The 25,039-nt window shown below is 42.7% G+C and overlaps 1 protein-coding gene across 2 annotated transcripts in view; it reads left to right on the top strand.

Moving 5' to 3' along the window:
* Positions 1-25,039, top strand: part of rasa3 (RAS p21 protein activator 3) — a 77,684-nt gene that overhangs the window by 3,157 nt on the left and 49,488 nt on the right. For both annotated transcript variants that reach the window (XM_080765863.1, XM_080765862.1), the window contains exon 2: positions 21,085-21,202. In XM_080765863.1, the coding sequence (XP_080621989.1) occupies positions 21,085-21,202 (118 nt within the window). The remainder of the gene's footprint in view (positions 1-21,084; positions 21,203-25,039) is intronic.

The raw sequence follows: 25,039 nt of genomic DNA, 5'->3' as shown, positions 1-25,039 counted from the left end.
CAAGCTAGCTAATACAAACCAGATTGGGGGGTGGGGTGGGGGGGGGGGTTGGAGTGGGCGGTTATTGTGTCACACAGGCTGTGGTTAGTGTGTCAGTGATTCAATACCTCTGTCAGTGCTTGGGAACAGTGAAAATCCTCAGACACAGGCTGTGTGGTTAGTGTGTCAGTGATTCAATACCTCTGTCAGTGTTTGGGGACAGTCACACAGGCTGTGGTTAGTGTGTCAGTGATTAAATACCTCTGTCAGTGCTTGGGGACAGTCACACAGGCTGTGGTTAGTGTGTCAGTGATTCAATACCTCTGTCAGTGCTTGGGGACAGTCACACAGGCTGTGGTTAGTGTGTCAGTGATTCAATACCTCTGTCAGTGCTTGGGGACAGTCACACAGGCTGTGATTAGTGTGTCAGTGATTCAATACCTCTGTCAGTGCTTGGGGGAAAGTGGAAATCCTCAGTCCGGACATCGCTGCTGGAAACTCATGGTTTGATCTATACAATTGAGTCAGAATAGCGGTTGTACTGTATATGGATTATCAAAAATGTAATATAAATACATATTGTATATGTGTTTTCATTATCAGATTAATTATTAAATACATAATTGCGAAGGTTGCATTGTGTAGGTCGCCGTTACTATGAAAACCTGCATCTCCGTGTTTTAGTCACACCTCCATATATGGTCACGCCTCGTGACATCACACCTCCATATATGGTCACGCATAGTGACATCATTTCTCCAGATATGGTATCATGCCTCGTGACACGTCACGCCACCATATATGGCCATCTCCATATATGAAGATCATGAGTCTGACCCCATCAAACCCTGGATAACCATACATGGAGAAGACGGGATCATCACCTAGATCTGCATATATGGAGCCGGCCAGCAACTATACAAACGCTTCTCGCCCTCAGGGAGTCTTACTGGTTAATTGCGAACGCAGTGAGCACTTACTATGAGACCTAGCAGATCATGTCTGTCTGTCTGTCTGTGTGTCTGTGTGTGTGTCTGTCCCGCTATCCAAATATGGAGTGTGTTGCATCAGCAATCACTCAGCTCCATATATGGGCACAAAAGGGGCCAGGTCCACTCAGCTCCATATATGGGCACAAAAGGGGCCAGGTCCACTCAGCTCCATATATGGGCACAAAAGGGGCCAGGTCCACTCAGCTCCATATATGGGCACAAAAGGGGCCAGGTCCACTCAGCTCCATATATGGGCACAAAAGGGGCCAGGTCCACATATACAGTAACAGCGGGACAGACACACAGACAGACAGACAGACATGATCTGCAGGGTCTCAGCTGCGTTCGCTTCCCGCGTTTGCGCGTCTTACTGGTAATAACAATAAAATCTAAATGTTTGTGAGCAAACACTATTCTATTCTAATATATTTACAAAAGATAAGATAGCTAATCCTGAGTGTTACTCTGAAAGTGTACAAATGGCACAAAACTTACCAGCAAGGGTCCATTTGGTTCCATTTTTTTCACTTCCAACAGGGCTCAGGCTCAGGTGTCTAGTAACCACCAAAAGACCACAAGAAAGGAAAATTAAGTTTACACACGGAGAAACTCTCTTCACTGTCGTTCATTGCATTGCATTTGATGTTTAGAGTGCTATAGCTCTTTTTGAGAGGCATTCTCTACACTTCTGTACACCCGTCATTCTGTACTGCTGAGGCCTATATATGGAAGATAAACTAGATTAAAACGGGGCAAAGATAGTGTTGTCAGGTTTACGTTGTACACAACAGGAATGAACAGAAACAGCAGCTTATGGCTGAATTCAAGAGGCACAAGGTGGACGACTGACGGGGCCGTCCAGGAGACAGACGTTTTGTTATTAGCGACGGCCCCTTCCAGAGGTTCCTGTCCAGACGGAGACACTAGACAGGGGGCTGGAACGGCACAACAGACTGCTTAGGTTAGACACTCCTTGTTTATGTGGAGCAGGGCTTGACATTGAACTTTTTGAGGCACTTGTCCTTCAGACAAGTAGATTTCCCATTCACTTGTCCGGGCACAAAAGTCACTTGTCCGGACGGAGCACAAGCACACACACACACACAAATAAATTTTAAATTAACTGTAAGTTGGTTTTGGTGAATACATGTGACAACAACAGACATTTCCGAGTGGCTAACGAGGGTGGCCTTTCCCGATATAAGAGAGGAGCAGAAGAGAGTGCGGCACGCAGGGGACAGACCCGTCCTCCTCGGCTCCCAAGCGGCCACCGCCCGTATTTGATTATGTTTCGTTGATATGAGTTTGTTTGCTTTGCTGTCCGATTCTGATTAGGTGCATTTGAGTTCCATTTCATGTTACGCTCTGTTTATGTTAAGGAGGTAAGGTAAGCTTTTGTGTTTTGTTTTCGTTAGGTAAGATAATATTTTGGTTCTAGTTCTTTTTGACTTATTTAACATTGCCTATCAGTTGCCTTGAAACCTTTTACGCTTTTGATATTACTTTACGAACCGCACCCCTACTTGTAATACTTATTTTTGTTAATAAATATATATTTGCTTTTTCACCCTTAACTCTTGTTTGAGTGGCTGCTTGGGAGTTGGGGAAGGCGGAAGAGTCATATTTTTATGTTATGTATCAGGCCCCTAGACCGGTGCATAACAACATGTTTGAATTTTAGTTGAATATTCTCAGTTTACATGTTAATAGCCCTAGAATGTCTGTGATTTCATGTATTCCAAATACACATAGATCGTTTCTATATCCATGCACGGTTATAGCAGACTGACCTCGTCTGCGTTTAAACTTGTATCACGGCGCGTGCACTCACCCAATAATTAATTCCTAAGGCTTGGAGTGGTTTTGGGGACTAGTTTCATATTAATTTGAAAGTTCTGGCAGAAAACGTATATATTCAGTAAAATACGGACGACATTCTCTCCAGCGAGGGGCCCGGAATGAGTGCAGGACTGGAACAGGAACATATCAAAACTTCCTTTAGGAAGCAAACATGTATGTATGGGCCACATACAAATAGGTGGTGTGATCAATTACCACCTGTCAATTGTGTGCCCCATTACGTTTGTGCTTCCCAAACATCAACTGTTCCCAAAGGAAGTTTTCATATTTTCAGTCCAGGTTTTCATCATGTAAAAGTGGCTATATGTTACTTAAAACACGTTTTCGGCAAGAACTTTCAAACGGATATGAAACTAGAGCACAATATCTGACTCCCAAGTCTTATAAATGACTGGGTGGGTACAAACGCAGTAGTATACACACGCAGTGCTACAAGTTTAAATGCTGACTTGGTCAGTCTGCTAACCGCGCGCGGATAGGACCGATCTATTGCTGTGTATTTGGAATACATGAAATGTATGTAAGATCACAGACATTCTAGGGCCATTACCAATATTGGAATGGTGATTATTTGGAAAGCCAGACAATAATGCTAGACTATATTGTTGGCTGCTAGGAGTGTTGCAGAAAAAGTGAAACCATTGATTGATTGATTGATCGATTGAAATATTTATTAACAGTTTGCAGAATTACAGTACATTTCCAACACAACTCAATACAAAGACTGTTAATAAACAGTGAGTGGACGACCCAATTAAGCATTACACTTGTTTACAAGAGGGTCCACCTTGTTCAATGCATCAAAACATTTAGGGACGTACAAATAGACACTTCTATATAGTCAAAGAACAGAACAAGAATTCATCATAAAGGAGGTAAAAAGGGAAAAGAAACATATACAGTGAGGGGAAAAAAGGGTGGGCAGTGGGGGGGGGGGGGGGGATTCAGATTTTACGGGGGCCAGTTTTGAATTGCAGCCGTCCGTAGGTGCCCTTTGAGAGCGGTTTTGAAGGAGTCAAGGGATTCGCATGTCTTAATGACATTGTCTTAATTTTGGTGGCATAGGAGTGAAAAGAGTCACTTGTCCAACGGACAAGTAAAAGTTTGATGCACTTCCGGAAAGATGTATTACTTGTTCCGGACAAGTGGACAGGCCCTAAAGTCAAGCCCTGTGACGGCATCCCACTTTGCCTGAATGACTGAATTTTAGAACGATGCCAAACATCTATTGGGTCCAGTTATGCACACAAGAAATGTGCACGTAAATAAAGCACATGCGGAACTCTGATATTTCACTGTGTTTGGGGTGGAGTGGGTTACCGTTGAACAGTACTCTGATATTTCACTGTGTTTGGGGTGGAGTGGGTTACCGTTGAACAGTACTCTGATATTTCACTGTGTTTGGGGTGGAGTGGGTTACCGTTGAACAGTACTCTGATATTTCACTGTGTTTGGGGTGGAGTGGGTTACCGTTAGTTGAACTCACATGTTTTCATGCATGAATGCAGACATGCATGTGCAACTTTCCCCCCCCCCAGATGAGCAGCCTTTCTTAGAAGCAGTTTGCAGTAAACACACGTGTTGACTGTTGAGACCTAGACCATGTTTCTGCCCAGGAACTTTAGGCTGGTGGAATAATCCGGGTCGGGTATACAGTACAGCCCTGGGACTGGCTAACAAACATGCTCCACAGCTTAGCAGAACCATGGATAGGAGGAACAGTAATGAACAGGGCCGACATGCAGGCTAAATAGGGGGTAAATAAAGAGTAGGAGTACTGTCTGGATGCCCGTGTCACTCCTGCGGGTGCCCTTCGGATGCCCGCTGTGGTGAACGTAGACCCCCTGAACCCTCCTCCTCCTCTGTGGGATGACCTCTACGTGGTGAAGGACACGGAACATGACTGTCCACCATCGCTATTCGCTATAGACAATCTTTGACGTGCCGGGAGCAATTTAAGCACATTTACGTTATGTTCTTGTTGTGTAGTACCAACCAATCATTGACACGGTAACGGGCCGAACGGCAGTGAGTCCACTCTGACTCTGATCCTATCAGGTTGTTTCGACAGCAAGTACTCTCCCCTGTGGGCGACATTTAGCAATGTCAACTTACCACACGGGGACAAACTCTTACACCAAAGTTACTTTCCCCTTCCTGTGCTAGCATAAGATAGCATATCTAGTATCTACTGTACCAAGCATTGCCCATGGTTTATTCTGTATGTGTCTGTGTGAGAGTATGTTTATACTCTTTGACATCTGGGGAATTTATTGATTTGTGACATTTACGGACTTTGTCATAATAAGGTACTTTGGGAATGTGTGTCTTCATGTTAGATTGGAAAAAATGTCTGTTAATGTGTGTGTGCGTGCCAGTGCATATGTTTGTGTGTGTGTGTGTGTGTGTGTGTGTGTGTGTGTGTATGTGTGTGTGTGTGTGTGCATGTTTGTTTTACATATTTTTCCACTGAGACAAAGGTGTCGGTGTGAACATTAGCTCTCTTCTATGCAAGAGTGAGAGCGTAGTTTGATCAGTAACTGAAGACTGGTTTATCACAGACCCCTGGGGCTATGGTGCAAAGCGCAGCCAATCTGAAATGGCAAAAACCCCACTTTTCATTCTGTCCTTCTGAGCGGTCGACTGTCGTGCATGTGCATATTATGCCCCAGCACAGAGCAGCTCGGCTCTCCTCAGTGTGGTTTCATTAAGCTGTGTGAATAATCATTTGTGGTCACTCAGCGGCATTCAAGTGGACAGTCTAGGCACGCTCACTGAGTTATCTGAGATAGGTAATCCTTTGGCCTGGCTGGCTCGCAAAGGCTGGGTGTACCTACTGCTGTGAATAGGTAATTAACTAGACCAGTTGTTAATTAAGTCAGATTATGAGGATGGAAGCTGAGACACACACACGAATTGTCACATACACGCCACGCACATACTGTGCACAGAAACACAAACTTTGTTGTTTTGTGTGTCTTTCCGCAGTTTAAAGGGATAGTTTTTTTTTAAAAGTTAAGTTGTATGAAATACTTGCCAGTAATATAGTTGTCACACCCTTTGATCATGAAAGAACGATGAACGAGGCAGGTTGTTTCTGGATACTGGAGGCTTTATTCATGCCTATATGAATGGCCCAAAGCCTACGTCAAACTGACGAAAAACACAAAGAATAAATCATAATTAGTATCAAATCAAGCACATAACGAAATAAATCATAGCGTAACAAACAAACGTTATTTACCTCACTGGCTGCCCATAACTCAAAGGGCACGAGGAAAGGGACCATACAACATCGTCATAACAACCAGGACTGCAAAGAAACATAATAAACAATAACGATCAATAAACCTCATAATGTTTTGTAATAAGGAACTCAAATGTTGACAAACGAACCTTGCATTGCGACACGCTCCGTAACAAGCGACTCTGAAGTGTCACTGACAGACGTTCTGTGAGGCGCCTAGTCTACGCCCTATATGTTGACGTAACGGAAATGAGTCTGACGGCGTCATATAAGTGAACTTGAACTCTTGAAGCCTGGTCATTATAATGATAGTGTACATAGTAAATAGATAATATAGAAACATAGTAAATAGATAATATAGAAAATATGGCAGACAAAATAGTGGTTGCAACTGTATCAACTTTGACCCTTCTTTCACATGGAACTCTTTTTTGGGGCGGTATGGCATTGGTACAACCTCCCGTAATGCATGTTCGCCAACCTTAATGCATGTTCGCCAACCTTAATGCATGTTCGCCAACCTTAATGCATGTTCGCCAACCTTAATGCATGTTCGCCAACCTTAATGCATGTTCGCCAACCTCAATATTACACTAGTTAATTTAGTCAAACATAATTAAAAGCCAGGGAGAAGCTCTGACAAGCACCCTGACAAGCTCTTGGAATTGTAGGCATTACATTTAGTTTGACTCGGGTTCCACTGATACATATTGTGAAAATAGTTGAACTACAAGTTCAACTATTATATAACCAAGTCATATATTTGAGCAAGTCAGTATATGTGTTTAATCACACACGGCTTGGTTGGATGCTTGATTCTGATTGGTCAATCAGCCAAATTCATGGGTCTGTTTAACTTCTAGATAATGACCGCTCCGCTCCATAACAGACCGATGCCTAATCAAACCCTCGGAGCACCTGGTCTGCTGTGCTCCGCTGATTTACTGCTGTTTCCAATAGGACAGCCATGTAAACACACACACACACACACACACACACACACACACACACACACACACACACACACAGGGCTGTATTTTGCGTGTCTTAAGTACCAGGTCTTATTCCCTAACTTTGAGTAAACTAAAGACCTGGAGGCGTGGTCAATGCTCTTTGGCCACTCACGCCTCCAGGTCTTTAGTTTACTCAAGTTAGGGAATAAGACCTGGTACTTAAGACACGCAAAATACAGCCCCACAGTGTCATTCACAGCAACACATTGCTCTCAAAAATAGTTTAGAAAAATATATGAGTGAGAAATAGACGAAGCGGTAAAAACCCGAAAATGGATTCTATTTGATCACCTCACTTTCTTGTTTTTTCCGACTGTGCTGCGGCTGGGCAGACGCCGGCCAGCACGACACTTATGGGAATATACTTTCATTACCGCAAGCAAGGAAATACCAGTCGTTTTGTTGTGTTTTGGATCCATTTATTAATTTATGTATTAAGTAGCCGTGTAATAAGTGGCATTATAATGTATGGCTGATTAACCACCTCCGCTGTCGTGTCGGTGGTTAATCAGCCTGTCTGTGATTTATCTATAAACAATGACTCAGCCATACATTATCCCTTAGCGTATAGCACTGTATATATACCGTTTGTTACTTTGTTTACTGTAGTGTTGAGTGGGAAAACAATGTTGTACATTGAGCTAATCATTTGAGGACCACCCAAAATAATGTGGGGACCCCCCTGGCAGAACCCACCAAAGTTTGGGAGCACTGAGTGGTGGAATAAGTATTAAGCAGGTATAATATAATAGGTATAATATTCTGCTCATACTATTTCTCAAGCCGTCTGTGTCCGCGCGCGCACACACACACACACACACACACACACACACACACACACACACACACACACACACACACACACACACACACACACACACACACACACACACACACACACACACACACACACACACTCAAGAGTCACAGGCAACTGAGTTGTTCGTTGCCTTTTAAACTACATCTTGGATCCAGTTGAAATTCCTTTCTCCTCATCTCATTTCCTGTTGTAGCTTTCTCCAAAGCTAACCACTCTCCACTTTTCTATCTGACTGACCCCCTCTCTCTCTCTCTCTGTGCGTGTGTGTGTGTGTGTGTGTGTGTGTGTGTGTGTGTGTGTGTGTGCATGTGCATGTGCGTGACGTGTGTGTGTCTCTCTCTCTGTGTCATGCTTTGTCTCCCCTCTTTTCTGTATCTTCCTCTCCCCCTCCCCCTCTCTATTGCCACCATCTTTTTCATGATATCGCTCCAAGCCCATACTGTCTCCGTGCACACCTGCATGTGCCCTGAATATACCCCACATGTACCCTGAAGTAAAGCCTGGTCACAACGTAAGGCAGAGAAGCATAAAGTAAAGCCTGGTCACAACGTAAGGCAGAGAAGCATAAAGAAAAGCCTGGTCACAACGTAAGGCAGAGAAGCATAAAGTAAAGCCTGGTCACAACGTATGGCAGGGAGAAGCATAAAGTAAAGCCTGGTCACAACGTAAGGCAGAGAAGCATAAAGTAAAGCCTGGTCACAACGTAAGACGGAGAAGCATAAAGTAAAGCCTGGTCACAACATAAGGCAGAGAAGCATAAAGTAAAGCCTGGTCACAACGTAAGAGAGAAGCATAAAGAAAAGCCTGGTCACAACGTAAGGCGGAGAAGCATAAAGTAAAGCCTGGTCACAACGTAAGGCAGAGAAGCATGAAGTAAAGCCTGGTCACAACGTAAGACAGAGAAGCATAAAGAAAAGCCTGGTCACAACGTAAGGCAGAGAAGCATAAAGTAAAGCCTGGTCACAACGTAAGGCAGAGAAGCATAAAGAAAAGCCTGGTCACAACGTAAGGCAGAGAAGCATAAAGTAAAGCCTGGTCACAACGTAAGGCAGAGAAGCATAAAGAAAAGCCTGGTCACAACGTAAGGCAGAGAAGCATAAAGTAAAGCCTGGTCACAACGTATGGCAGGGAGAAGCATAAAGTAAAGCCTGGTCACAACGTAAGACAGAGAAGCATAAAGTAAAGCCTGGTCACAACGTAAGGCAGAGAAGCATAAAGTAAAGCCTGGTCACAACGTAAGACAGAGAAGCTATCGGCGGATGTATCGTCCGGAACATCCGTCAGATGTATTTCCCCCAGATACGATATTTTCCCGACCAATCACAACACTTGTTTCATTCGCGGAGAATGTAAACTGATTTGTAAACTAAAGCATCAACGTCATTTCTTTGGGCGATACTTCCGCTAAAATCCCGCAACTTCCGCCCAAACAAATGAAGTCTTTTCAGCGTAGGTCTTGCCCAGGGTGGCATGTACCTGACTGCAGGTAACAAAATAAAAGGGTGTACACCTGAGCATTCTCTGTCTTGTGGGTTATCTTCCACAAAGGTTAGAATTATGAATTGTGACTGTGTGCACGTGTGCATGCGTTTGTGTGCATGTGCATAATTGTGTGTGCATAGGATTTCAACACCATTGTATCAGTGTGTGTGTGTGTGTGTGTGTGTGTGTGTGTGTGGCTGGCTACCATGAAAATAGTCAAATAAGAGGAAGCAGAACAAGACGACACATTAACCCATTTAGGCTTGACGTAAAAAAAAAAAAAAGTAATCTGAAAGAATATATATTCAAAGATTTGTGCCGCATTTTCAGGATTTTTCAAAATTAGACCTAGAAGCTCGCTACGAGCTTGTAGATCTGCTATTTCTCAATAGCTAAATTATAACATAATGTTTAAAACACCAAAAGGGGATTCCCGCCCAAAATGGGTTAACTGCGTTCATTGCATTTCTTCCTCTGCCGGCGCTTCCTCATTTATTGCATTATTATTTTTAGATCTTCATCTCTGTTTTTCTTTCTTCTTCAGTGTGATTGTATGTTTAGATTGTATGCTATTCATTCATTAAAAAAAAAAATCTTCTCTTGTTGGAGCTGTTGGGGGAGAGTGGTTAGGTTAATTAGCAGATCTACAATCTCATGTCAGCGGTGGCCGAACGGTTTGCGGAGCGGTCTTGATATCGGAAGGTCGCCATAGTTCGTATCCCCGGACCGGCATGTTAAAATTACCACTTGTTGAAGTGCCCTTGAGCAAGGCATTGAACCCCTACCATGAAATGTTCTATATGAGCAGGGCCTGGCTGTAAACAAGTTCTTGAGCTTAGTCCAGTTACCCTGGGTAAACATGGTAACTTTGCTTTGCTTTGTCATATTCGTGTTGTTGTGAGCTTGTAGATCTGCTTTTTTGGTGTGCAACATCGGATCACATCCAATCATGCAGGCTTCATGCTTTTGATCCATCCACCCCCCACCGTTATTTGTGCACACACACAAGTGCGCACAAGCACATGTGAATGGGTGTGCGTCTGCGTGTTTGTGATCTGTTAGGGCAGAATATTCTCCAAGGACAACAACAACAACAACAACAGAGATGATTCTTACTTGATGAAAGGAAGAAGATGGTGCTGTTGTTTAACTTTCCGTCTGCTTATCTTGAATCTAGAAGAGATTCAGCACAATGAGTCACAACCTGTGGAGAGAGAGAGAGAGAGAGAGAGAGAGAGAGAGAGAGCGGAATAGACGGCAATTAAAAACAAATAAACCGGTTAAACCGGTGCAGCAGTAGCTCAGTGGCGGCAGTGGCTCAGCGGTAGAGTGGCCGGATGGTAACCGCAAAGGTTGCCAGTTCGAACCCTGTGGGCTCCCACAGAGTTATAGTGTCCTTGAGCAAGACTCTGAACCCCTAATTGCTCCTGATGTGCTGGTTGGTGCCTTGCATGGTTACCTCCACCATCGGTGTGTGAATGTGTGTGTGAATGGGTGAATGTAATGCACAATCTATGTAAAGGTGTGTGAATGTGTGTGTGAGAATGGGTGAATGTAATGCACAATCTATGTAAATGTGTGTGTGTGTGGATGGGTGAATGTAATGCACAATCTATGTAAAGGTGTGTGAATGTGTGTGTGAATGGGTGAATGTAACGCACAATCTATGTAAAGGTGTGTGTGTGAATGGGTGAATGTAATGCACAATCTATGTAAAGGTGTGTGTGCGTGTGTGTGTGTGTGTGTGTGTGTGTGTGTGTGTGTGTGTGTGTGTGTGTGTGAATGAATGAATGGGTGAATGTAATGCACAATCTATGTAAAGGTGTGTGTGTGAATGGGTGAATGTAATGCACAATCTATGTAAAGCAAGGTGCTATATAAATGCACCATTTACCGGAAAGGAATGTTTGAAAAAGAGGGCGACAGAATAATGCCAAAAGGAGACAGTGATCTCTACCTAAAGATGACAGAAGATTATCTGGGCAAAAGAGGAGTGCTGTCAGAGACGACACACAGAGTGGGATGAGAGGAGAAACGGTAGGAGAGATGGACTGAAGGGAGGGGATTAGAGTCTCTAATCACAGAATGTATTGGAGGTCACCAGAGAAGCTTATCTGCGCTATACAATCATAAATCATGATAACAGCACACATACACAAACATAACCTCTATCGCTCTACATCAACCTACTTGATTAGGCAGAATAATATAGTACGTAACAGTGGGTGTGTTGGATTAAAATCACCACCAACCAAATGTTTGTTTGCTTTTCATTACCTTTAAGAGTATTGCACTGCTCTGTGCAAGGTTTTCATTACCTTTAAGAGCAGTGCACTTTTCTGTGCAAGGTTGCTTTTCAGAGAGATGGACTGGTTGCTTTACCAGTCCATGGGCTGGATTTTGAAGGTGCGTTTTACCATGTGGTAATACATAAATTGGCCTCGCTCTGCGCACAATCGTATTATGAAAGCCTTATCGTCCCGTGTTGAACGCACACACATATGGAATACGACGTTGCTGAATATTTTAGCATTGTGGGAGTGTCCATATGTTAATTATTTTCACTTTGCTCAATTTGCTATTAAGCCCCTTGACCTGCGCATAACGATTAGACGTGGGTCTGACCTCCTCATAAACGCAAAAAGAAGAAAAAGCACTGTTTGATTTTACACTTGAGCGGCTCTGGGACGCTGCTGGAGTGTTGCCAAGTCTGTTTATTATAAGCGGCTTCTTTTTCTGTAAAGTTGCTTGTAAATATTGGTAGTTGTGGTTGCTTTTCTTGTTTCTAAAGGTTTCTCCTAATGTTGTTTAAACCAGTGATCCTCACACAGCACATTCCCATGTCAAGTATCCCCAGATGAATGCATTTGCCCAACTAAGGACGGCTAATACAAAAATGTAATTACATTTTTCCAAGATTACTTTTGAAAATAGCAGATCTACCAGCTCACAATGCATCACATTCATTCATTAAAACTATGAACTCTGACTGCAGGCGGATATTAATGATCATTATAACAATGTGCAAGAAAATATTTAAAAAGATGGAATAACTTTATATTTGTGGACAATCAAAATATGTTTTTTATTTTAATGTGGTGTCATTAAAATTTATCTGGATATGGCAGACTCACTATCTAGAATATAAAAGCATGGCACTTCATTTAAAATAGGTTAGACCCCTGTTATATGCGCTTATTTTGGGATTATTTTTATAGACCTATTTACTTGTTTCTCTGGGACATGGCAACAGCGTCTATTTATTGCGTCTTTTTATTAAAATGTTGAGATTAGAAACGGCCATAATTCTTTCATTTCTCAACCTTAAAAAAAAACAAAAACATATCCATAATCCTTGGGAAGTTTGCTTTCATACGCTGTATCACACTCGATTCAAGTCTTCTTCAATAAAATGTTACGAGCGAAGACCATACCATCACGGGACCATACCGCATCACGGGCATACGCACCAGGCATTCAACTCATTACTCATTTCAAATATAATATAATTATAATTTAAATTAAAATATAATTTTACTGGTGTTTCTCAATAGAAACAACTTATTTTGAGGCATAAAGGTGACAGCATGCAGTGCAATAGGAATAATTAACCCAAATGTGACAAAGTCATATGTCATGTCTTCTATGGTGCCAGCCTGAAGAAATGTAATAATAACGATCCCCAAAGTGCGCATTCCGTATGTGACATCAGCTGACTGGTAAAGAAAATAGTACGGACATGTTGATTGGGTAACTCTCAAACACGCCTTAAACACTCCCATGACTAATTCAAGGCCGTTTTGCGCACTCCACGGGGTGTCGAAAGCGCTTCTTAACATACTTAAAATTGCAATATGACATACCTCACGCCCCCAGCTCATATTACTGTAATAGGTAAAACGCACCTTCAAAATCCAGCCCCATCTCTCCTATACCGTTTCTCCTCTCATCCCACTCTGTGTGTCGTCTCTGACAGCACTCCTCTTTTGCCCATATAGTCTTCTGTCATCTTTAGGTAGAGATCACTGTCACCTTTTTTGCATTATTCTGTCGCCCTCTTTTTCAAACATTCCTTTCCGGTAAATGGTAAATGGTGCATATTACACTCGAGGGTGTGGTTTAACGTGATTATTGCCACTTCAGTGATGCTTGCGGAACTCGACTTCGTCTCGTTCCTGACCGCATCCCTGTCGTGGCAATAATCACGTCAACCCACACCCTCTCGTGTAATATTGCTTAATTATCTTGGGGGGAAATAACAAACACAGTTAATATCTAATCCATATGAGAAGCGTTTCTCAGTGTTCATAAGCCCAATTCATACTCACCAAATACACTAAGCAGACGGACACAAAACATTTGTGCTGCACTGACCTCTGACCTGTGGCAGATATGTGACCTGTCCATTATGTGTAATAATCTATAGTGGACTATTCAGTAAGCCTTTCATGAAAGATAAACTGATAGCGAAGGCTTAAAGCCTTCAATATTCTCTGTGACTGTGTGTCAGTTTTACATTGGTGGATAAATACAAGCATTTATCAATTGTGGGTGGGGATGCATAAATCATGCTCAAGTGTTTTCCAGCACATACGAGCATAACATATAGATATATACATTACATATATATATACATATATATATACAGTAGGTCTAAAGTTACAATGTCCGTGTGTCTCGCTATATGCTGGTAGAGCTGGTCGGGGGTATACGTTGGTCCGCCATACCAATAATAGTCCGACATACTCACAGCCGGTTAAGACACATGCGTGGCCGGTAAAGACTCACCAGTGGCTTCCGCGTGCGGTTACAGTTAGGTTTATGGTTTGGGGTAGGTTACAGTTAGGTTACAGTTAGGCTGCGGTTACAGTTAGGTTATGGTTTGGGGTAGGTTACAGTTAGGTTGTGGTTACAGTTAGGTTATGGTTTGGGGTATAGGTTACAGTTAGGTTGCGGTTACAGTTAGGTTATGGTTTGGGGTAGGTTACAGTTAGGTTATGGTTTGGGGTAGGTTACAGTTAGGTTATGGTTTGGGGTAGGGTGTTGGACTAATATTGCGTGTCGGACTCTTAGTACGTCGGACCAACGATATGCACCGACCTGGTCCAAGCAGGCAGGCAGCGGACAGCACACATCAGGTCCGACCTGGTCCAAGCAGGCAGGCAGTGGACAGCACACATCAGGTCCGACCTGGTCCAAGCAGGCAGGCAGTGGACAGCACACATCAGGTCCGACCTGGTCCAAGCAGGCAGGCAGTGGACAGCACACATCAGGTCCGACCTGGTCCAAGCAGGCAGGCAGTGGACAGCACACATCAGGTCCGACCTGGTCCAAGCAGGCAGGCGGCGGACAGCACACATCAGGTCCGACCTGGTCCAAGCAGGCAGGCAGCGGACAGCACACATCAGGTCTGACCTGGTCCAAGCAGGCAGGCAGTGGACAGCACACATCAGGTCCTGAATTGCAGGAAGATGATGATTTGTTTCTTCGCCCTTTTTCCGAACGAACACAGCAGGACCTTTATTTAGTCTTGTGTTATTGTTTTGCAATGTTTTGTTTATACCGATTTAGTGCATGCAGTCATGCATAATAAACTAAGAACTACTGAGTAATACACAAAGTGTCCGTCTGCTGTCCCAGTAGGACAGCAGACGGACACAACACAACACAACACCGTCTGACACTGGAGCATGAGGGAAACAGATACCAGACACTTCCTGTTCTAATGCTATTGTTTGTTTTAACCCATTTTGGGCGGGAACATAACATTTAAACATTATGTTATGATTTAGCCACCGAGTGGCACGCTACGAGCTTGTAGGTCTGCTATTTTTGAGAAATCGTGAAAATATGGCACAAATCTTTGAATATATATTCTTTCAGAGCGAACGTTTTTAACTCAAATCTTTGCTTCTGAGGGGTTCCTGGAATAACATATTTTCAGATGGGGGTCGGTGGCCAATTACATATCATGTTTGAGGTCCTTGACATGAAATATTGAGCACCACTGATACAGAAACATGAGGTATTTCAGAAAACTGTCAGAATTTAGAAGACATTTTTTTTTATTTCGACGTCAGGCCTAAATGTTTGAATAGACAGTAGGTTTATTTTCTTTTCTGCATGAATGTGTTGATGTACACCTTTTAAGGGCACTAATGCATTGTATTCAAATCGTGGCATTGTTTTTGCCCTTCTGCTATATATTCTCTTGGCCTGGTGTCAGGCTAAAGAATCAAGATACTCTCACACACTCATTTGAGAAAGCTGTGGTAATCCCATAATGTTTTGGTTACTAGGACGGACGCCACAATCCAGTCAAAGGACTGCACTCTACCGGTCACAAATTAGTGTAGGACAAAAAGAGATTATGTCGTGTTGTTTAGAGGCAGGAGCAGAACAGACGAATAAGGGAGAAATGAGAAGATCGACAGGGGAGACTGGAGGGAGAAATTATACTAGGCCTAGGAAGAGAATGGATAGAGAAGAACATGAAAGAAAGGAGATGAGACAGGCTGTAGCATCCTGTGCTTCTGCTGCTGCTAATCCCACTGTGCAATGACGTCAGTGTCCTGGACATACAGTAGGCTACATAAAGACAGTGCAATGACGTCAGTGTCCTGGACATACAGTACATAAAGACAGTGCAATGACGTCAGTGTCCTGGACATACAGTAGGCTACATAAAGACAGTGCAATGACGTCAGTGTCCTGGACATACAGTACATAAAGACAGTGCAATGACGTCAGTGTCCTGCACATACAGTACATAAAGACAGGCCCGAATGGTGTGTGAGGAAAGCAAGTTGAGGCATGTGCTAAATATTGTGCCTATAAGATGTTCCTTGCCCTCAATAACCTTTCACTTATGAATGAAAGTGCCATCATGTTGTGAATGAGTGTGTTTGCCGACATTGGAAGTCACTCACAGACAGTCCCTTGAATAGACGCAGTCAACTGGAGGTGCAAGCAGTCTCAGATTTATCACAAACAAATGTCACAAACAGCCCCATTCCATCCTGTCTGTATGGACCATATATACAAACAACACCCCACTGACCCCAGCCCCATTCCATCCTGTCTTTATGGACCATATATATACACGGTCAGAAAGGTTAGGAAACCATTTATAGGGTAAATATTGCAAAACAAAGCAAAGCACATCCTATAAAGCAAAGCAATTTAAGTTTTTTTTTAAAGTCACCTACACAGGATTTGTGTCAATCTGCGGTTTTACCTTATAAAGCAATTCAACCCAATTCAGAATGTTCTTGTAGTTCAATCAGGATCTGCAGTTCAATTTTGTTTTATGTTGTGTGTAACCTGTGTTGTTTTACCTCATATTTCCACATATATACACACAGACTGTTTAAAATAAATTAACTACAAATGGACATATAAAGCAAATATCTTAAAAAAACGTTCTCCTGGCAAAGCCTGCCCATGCAGTGCTCACAGAGACACAGTCAGACAGACACCCTACGTTTTCTTTTCTTCAACCTTTCTCCGTCCACACATTGCATCCCCCCTTTTACCCTTTACCTGCATCTCTGAATGGAACATCAATTAGATGATTTGTCATGAGATTACACACAGGGCTTTAACAAAGAGCACATTATTTAAACTAAGAAATGTAAACAGTGGTGTGCAGCAGCTGCCAGTAACACTATATGCGCTTAGAGAGAACATTGCTCCAGACCAGCGGACCCCAAACCCTTTTTGGCCGTGCATCCCCTGTTAAAACCCGTTTAGCGTGGGAACCCCTTTTGGTGTTTTAAGCATTATGTTATGCTTTAGCTGTTGAAAAATAGCAGATCTACAAGCTCATAGTTTTTAACTGAAATCTTTTGCTACTGGGAGGTGTCCCTGGAACAGCATATTTTCAGATGGAGGTCCGCGGCCAATGTCATATTATATTTGGGGTCCTTGACACGAATACGTTTGAGAACGACTGACATAGAAATATGTTTTTTTTTTTCAGAAAACAAGTGGAATGGGAAATACAGGAGGAACACTTTGAAATGATACTGATGTTTGTGATACAATACTTGAAGTATTGCGTTGTGGGTCTGAGCTGTGAGGCCCTTTTTGATGTTGTGGGTCTGAGCTGTGAGGCCCTTTTTGGTGTTGTGGGTCTGAGCTGTGAGGCCCTTTTTGATGTTGTGGGTCTGAGCTGTGAGGACCTTTTTGATGCTGTGGGTCTGAGCTGTGAGGCCCTTTTTGGTGTTGTGGGTCTGAGCTGTGAGGACCTTTTTGATGCTGTGGGTCTGAGCTGTGAGGCCCTTTTTGGTGTTGTGGGTCTGAGCTGTGAGGACCTTTTTGATGTTGTGGGTCTGAGCTGTGAGGCCCTTTTTGATGTTGTGGGTCTGAGCTGTGAGGCCCTTTATGATGTTGTGGGTCTGATGAGCTGTGAGGCCCTTTTTGATGTTGTGGGTCTGAGCTGTGAGGCCCTTTTTGATGTTGTGGGTCTGAGCTGTGAGGCCCTTTTTGATGCTGTGGGTCTGAGCTGTGAGGCCCTTTTTGATGTTGTGGGTCTGAGCTGTGAGGCCCTTTTTTTATGTCAATCAATCAAGTCACCTTAATTCAAGTGGCAGATGCCTTGTTTATTTATTTATTCAGCATTTAAATAATATATATTTTAGGGCCATGTCATGTGGTCTACTATACATACATTTGTGATCTACGGGTCGATCACAAAGGCCCTTTTTCTAACCTTCTGGGCACCCCTGCCCTAGAGGGTGTTCGTTCGTGCACCACAAGGGGTGCACGGCTGCACGCATAGACATATAAACGTAGACGCCCTTCCCGCTGTGCAGCGTATATATGTGTATATATATGTGTATATATGTGCTCAAGAAGGGAGAGCAAAACTTTCCCCAGATTCCTTGCGGAAGAGCCCCGCGGAAGCATGAGCGTTCTGCATCACAGAACGGGCATGTTCGGGTCTGATAAGTCCCTGGAAAAGATGCGCTGTGATTGGCCAGTAATCAGTGTGAGTGGCAGCGTGACGTAACGTAGCCTTCCCACCCTTCCGGCGTACTTCCTCCCCCAGTGGAAATTATTCCGCCCCGCCTTCAACACACATCGCTCCAAACGAACTGCAGCGGCCAATGAGGCATCTATTTTTTAACCCATTCTGACCTGAGATCAGATTCATTACGAGGTTTCCACTGGACACTCACTGGTCTGATTAACCCATTCTGACCTGAGATCAGATTCTAAAAAATGTCAGTCGTTCTTCGATTTTTCAAAAATAGCAGACCTACAAGCTCGTAGCGCGCCACTCGGTGGCGCGCTATGAGCTTGTAGATCTGCTGTTTTTAAATAGCTAAAGCATAACATGATGCTAACACCAAAATGGGTTCCCGTTCAGAATGGGTTAAATATCTATGGGTGCACCGAATATAGGAAACAATTGGCCGAAAAAAAAACCGAATACCAAATATGATTAATATTATATTTTATATATTTTTTCCTACCATGGAAGAACTACCATGCTGTCATGGCCCTACCTTAAAGCTACCTGATTTATGGCAAAATAAATGGTTATGGCAAAACTTAAATAATAATCACTATTATGGGTCCATAAAACATGTATTCAGCTCTTTTGAATGCATTAATTGCATACACTATTCGGTGATATATTTTCTGCCTAGTATTCGGGCCGAAGCCGAATAGGCCGAAAATGCTTTTTTTGCCATTTTCTGCCGGATATTTTCTGCGGCAATATTCGGTGCATCACTAGTGAAGAAGTTACTCTGTTACTGCTGGGCGGCCATGACAGACAGTGAGTGATTTGCTGGTTGCTCCAACCCCATGCTAAGTGACAGCGTCAGATTCCAAAGCAGATAATGGAGTGCTATTGGAGCAGAGTGTGAGAGTCCCAGGGCTACGAGAAACACCGTACGTACTGACTAAAACATGGATAGATGGCTTTACAGAGGTTATATTGGTCCCCAGGGACTGGAACACTATCTTTCGTGGTTTGTGTGTGTGCGTGCGTGCGTGCGTGTGTTGTGTGCGTGCGCGCGCGAGTGAGACAGTGGGTGGTGGTTGGACCACATTCTTGTGAAAGGGAGTGCTATCTGTCACACGTTTGATGAACAGATTGAAGCTGCAGGACTCAAAGGATATGTCCCACGCAGAGTCTTTCATTCACAGATCTGACACACACACACAACACACACACACACACACACACACACACAGTCACACACACAGTCACACACACACATGCACAGCGTGAGACAGTTTTGGAACGTGTATGTTTTTAGGGAAAACAGTTTGACTTTCTCAGATTTCATTTGGAGTAGATTTGTTCCAATACTAATGCCAGTATTGGAACTCTAATTTCCAGATTGTGCGTGCATGCGTGCGTGCGTGTGACGTGCGTGTGTGTGTGTGTGCGTGCGTGCGTGTGCTAACAGGAGAACATGGCTGGTATATTTGCTTCCCTAGCAGAGCTAAGCTCATTACACGTGTCATTGTGTCACAGGATTTGGTGATGTAATGTTTAAGAGTTATTGGCTATTTGTCTCCTGGACAGTTACATCAGCGGAAACACCGTTTATGTCCAATATAAGTCTTATAAATATATATATATATAATAATATAAATAATAAATGTATACGCACTTACACAACTACTGTACACTACTACTACACAATACACTTCAGCTTGTTCCTTCAACTCTGAGAGTGTACTATATGTAACCAAATCCATTTGTTTATATTTGTATACACTCTCAGATGGATAAATGAACATACATATTGTATATTATATAGGTTATGTTATATTATACAATTCCAACATTCCAAATAAGTCAATATTGAAACACTTAATTTGAAGAGGTATATGCATAATATAAGCATAAATGACACGTACATAAGCACCACTTGACACCAAACATCATATGAGGGGGACCAATAAATAAGAAGAATGCAAAACGTTATACAATTCATGTTGAATAAATAAATGGCAATTTCATCACAGTTCATCGTTTTTTACAAAGCAGCTTCACGCTGTAAAGTGCGAGTGAAAAGAGGGTCAGCATTCAGGAGGCGAACGGAACAGCCTCGGGATAAGTGCTGTTCTTAAAGCGACATAATATACTTGGCATTTTCCTTTTGCATGTTCCTCATTGGGTCAAAGTTGCATACTGATTTACATGAAGTGACACAGCTGGCCAACCTAGACGGGCTGGATGAGGTCATGAAAGAACAAAGGGCAGTATTCTGTCCGAACATTTAATAGCTGTTATGAATTATGATACCACCAGCATTGTATCTTATGTAAAAATTTACAAACATGGAAATTATTCTATTGTAAGATTTGAAATTTCTAATTTAACCCATTTCGGGCGGGAACCACCTTTTGGTGTTTTAAGAATTAGGTCATGCTTTAGCCGTTGAAAAATAGCAGAACTACAAGCTCATAGCGGGCCACCGAGTGGCGCGCTACGAGCTTGTAGATCTGCTATTTTTTTTAAAGTTGTGAAAATGAGGTGCAAATCTTTGAATATATATATTTCAACAAACAAAACAAAAAACTAAGAAATGTATACAATTAAAAGTGAATAAATAAATGTGGAAACAGAGCTGTGTCATATTGAAACTTATAAACACGTTCTCTCTCTCCCTCTACCTCTCTCTCTCTCTCTCTCTCTCTCTCCTTCCACTCACCTGTCTGCAGGTGAAGCGAAGAACATCCCTCCGTACCCGGGGCCCAACAAGATGAGGGACTGTTACTGTACTGTCAACTTGGACCAAGAGGAGGTCTTCAGGACCAAGATCATAGAGAAGTCCCTCTGGTACGCTCAGCCTCCTGCACGTTATTGACCACATGATGCCGCTTTACATTTGACACAGTGGTGGGGGAAAAAAGTACGCAATTTAGAACTACTTCGTTGCAAGTAAAAGTACGGAATTGAAAATGTACTTGAGTAATAGTACAAAAGTATCGGCATAAAAATGTACTTAAAGTACTAAATGTAAAAGTACTCATATTGCAGAATGTCCCATTTCACAAAATGTGTACAAAATCTATTGAAAATAGCAGATCTACAAGCTCACAATGCGTCGCAACGCATAGACCGGCTATTTTCAAATGGCCGAAATGTATAGGGTTGAAGTGGTTAATGTATGTTTCCTAATCAAAATTAAAATCGGGGTAAAAGTACAAATGTTGGCTCTGAGACGTAGTGGAGTAGAAGTAAAAGTGCCACCTTAACCCCTAATGCCTAAACGTTTTAGGACTTTAAAATCCTTTAAAAATGTTTTTTTCAAAAAAACATTTGTAATGGCCCTATAATCTGCCTGACGACTCTGTAAGAAAGTGCTTGCATATATTTGAAAAACGATATACTGATATTTTCCATCATACAAAGTTTTACACTTAACTGCTCGCCTTGAGAGAGCAGAATCATCCTGCTACCCTAATAGAAAGGGGTGCATGAGCACCTGGCCGTTCATTCGTGCTCTATCTCCGACCAAGCCACACTTCCACCACACATCTCTCTATGCAAAATAAAACCTGCACACTCCCACAAAAGACATAGACTACATTGCATTCGCCAAAAATGTCTTATTTACTGTTTAAATATTACTTTTCTGAAACACGCTATTCTTGCTCAACCTCAACAGCCTACGTCAGAATCGTCATGTTGGCGTCTACTACGCCAACTACGTTCACTTAATGGGGCCAGTCCTTCACAGTGACACACGCGTTAGATCAACCACGCGCCCGGGATGGTTTCTACCCCTCAATGTCGTGCCTACTCTACACTGCCATCCCAAGTCCCCTCCCCCTTTCACTGCTCCTGTGTGTGACCTGTGAACTACTCTCTGACTGCACTGTGGCTTGATTTATATGTGCGAGGTGGAAATGTAATGCACATAAATTAATTATAGGTCCAGCAAGCAAATCATGATTGTCTGTTTGTGCTCAATAGGTCACCATCACATTCCGATTTTAGGTGTTGTGTTTTTTATGACATTTATTTGGGCCAGTAGTTTCATATCTATCCTTTTCCCTTTCACCAACACAGACCATGCTAACGGTGTTAGCGCGTTAGCATCACACAGCTTACAGCGTCAGTGTTGCATGAATACTTTCAACCATGACAATGCCGACTACTTTTGCTACACACACTTCCCAAGGATTATGGAGATGTCTTTATTTATTTTTTAAGGTTGAGAAATGAAATAATTATGGTCGTTTCTAATCTCAGCATTTCACAAGAGAAAGACGTGGATGCCTTTCGCTGCTGTTGCCATGTCTCATAGAAACAAGTAAATAGGTCTATAAAAATAATCCCAAAACAAGCGCATATAACAGGGGTCTGTAACCTATTTTAAATGAAGTGCCATGTTTTCATTTTCTAGATAGTCAGTCAGCCACAAGCTCACATCACAACAATAATCCATGTAATAATCACAATAACAATACTAATAATAATAATAATAATAATAATAACAATAAACTTCTTTGTAAACTCACTCATTTACAAACAAGCTCACATCAGAACAATAATGCATGTAATAATAATAACAATAATAATAATAATCATTATAAGAAAAACAACAATAACAACACTAACAACAGTACAGTACAGTACAGTAAAGACGTACAGTAAAGTACAGTACAGAGGACAACATTACAGTACAGTGCAATACTAAGGAGTGCAGTACAGTATTATAATAATTTATAACCCATCCGTTACTACATGTGCAGGGCACACTACTGAGTTTAGACTTTTTATGCAGGGCCTGGGAAATAAGGCAGAATCTTTTGTTTGTGTAAAAAAAAAGGGAATATCAACAAAACATCCTGCTACCCTAATAGACAGGGGTACACAAGCACATGGCCGTTTATCCAACAGCTTTCTCCGACCCAACCACACTTTCACCACACATCTCTATATGCAAAATAAATTCGGCACACTCCCAGAATACATATAGGCTACATTTCATTGAAAGAAATGTCTTAATTACTGAATAAATATTACTTTTGTCAACCACGCCATTGTTGCTCAACATCAACAGCCTACGTCAGAATCGTCATGTTGGCGTCTACTACGCCAACTACGTTCACTTAATGGGGCCAGTCCTTCACAGTGACACACGCGTTAGATGAACCACGCGACCGGGATGGTTTCTACCCCTCAATGTCGTGCATTTGCTGCGCCCTTCTAATGCTGCGCCACGCCTACTCTATACTGCTCCATGCGACTCGAACAGCGTCAGCAGCAGCAGCTCCGAGCCTCCGTCAGAAAGGCTGCCCACACCACTGCACAGCCCCACACCCAAATGAATCGAATGAATGAATAAGGCGCTTATATCGCTTTTGCTCAGTGGATGGGACATTTACATTAAAAGCAATCGGATGGACGCGTGGATAACGGCATGGTTGTGTGCAATCGAATCGGAGGGAAAGCTTCCATAATCCATATAGCTTCCATGCTAGCTGCTTCAGACACAGGGGAGGGGAGGGAGAAATAGTGCGAAATAGCGCTTATGCAACAATTACCCTTAAAACAAACACCTCAACTCGATGTCATTGTGAATAAGAATTTCGAGCGAAAAAAAGTGTGCGTGTGTGTGTGTGTGTGTGTGTGGGGGGGGGGGGGGGGGGTGTGTGTGTCGCGTCGCCCTCCAGCTGCAATTGCGAGTGTGCGCTGTGCAGGGCACACTACTGAATTTAAAAACACAGCTGAAACATGAAGTGGAGTCTGTCCAACGACGTCGAGTCTGTGGGGGCTATATGAAGAATTAAATAGCCCCTTTTAGCCCCCATGAGGATTTTCGTGGACATTTTATATTAACATTACAGATTTTCTGGGAACTATTGACACTCTGTGACTCTGTCACAGACTGCATACTAGCGTATTTACACATGCTCTGGAATTCCGCCGGCTGTTCAGAGGTGTTAAAAGTACTCAAATGCTAATCGGGTTTCTTTTGTTTTCACCTAGCCAGGTATTATATGCCTACAGTACAGTGCCCATAGGCGGCGGGTGTGTAAGGCAGCAACACTGACACTTTCAGCGGAGTGACTCGAGAAAAGACCCATATCGTCCAAAATAGGCTAATCAGTCGTTGTCTGTGTATAGGCTAATTCATTGGTAAAAGTATGCTAAATAACTCAATTTTAGACCATTTGGGAAATAAATAAATCCGCGGCGGAAAGTACAATGTGCATGCACACAATATGTCAATAAATAAATGTGTTACATTTTCTTGCATAAACACAAAGAGCTGTTTCCATAACTGCACAAATTATTGCACATAACATGAGTAGCTGTTATAATAACATAATAACATAACATGAGTAGCTCTTTGCCTGCCTGCCTGTCTGTCTGTCCATGAGTAGTTATTTGTCTGTCTGTCAATGAGTAGCTGTCTTACTGTCTGCCTGTCTATGAGTAGCTGTCTGCCTGCCTGTCTATGAGTAGCTGTCTGCCTGCCTGCCTGTCTGTCCAATTGTCCATGAGTAGCTGTCTGTCTGCCTGTCTGAGTAGCTGTCTGCCTGCCTGCCTAATTGTCCATGAGTAGCTGTCTGTCTGCCTGTCTATGAGTAGCTGTCTGCCTGCCTGCCTAATTGTCCATGAGTAGCTGTCTGTCTGCCTGTCTATGAGTAGCTGTCTGCC

The sequence above is a fragment of the Protomyctophum bolini genome (assembly GCF_963924005.1).
Source record: "Protomyctophum bolini genome assembly, chromosome: 1".
Lineage (NCBI taxonomy): Eukaryota > Metazoa > Chordata > Actinopteri > Myctophiformes > Myctophidae > Protomyctophum > Protomyctophum bolini.
This window is presented reverse-complemented; position numbering and strand designations above follow the sequence as displayed.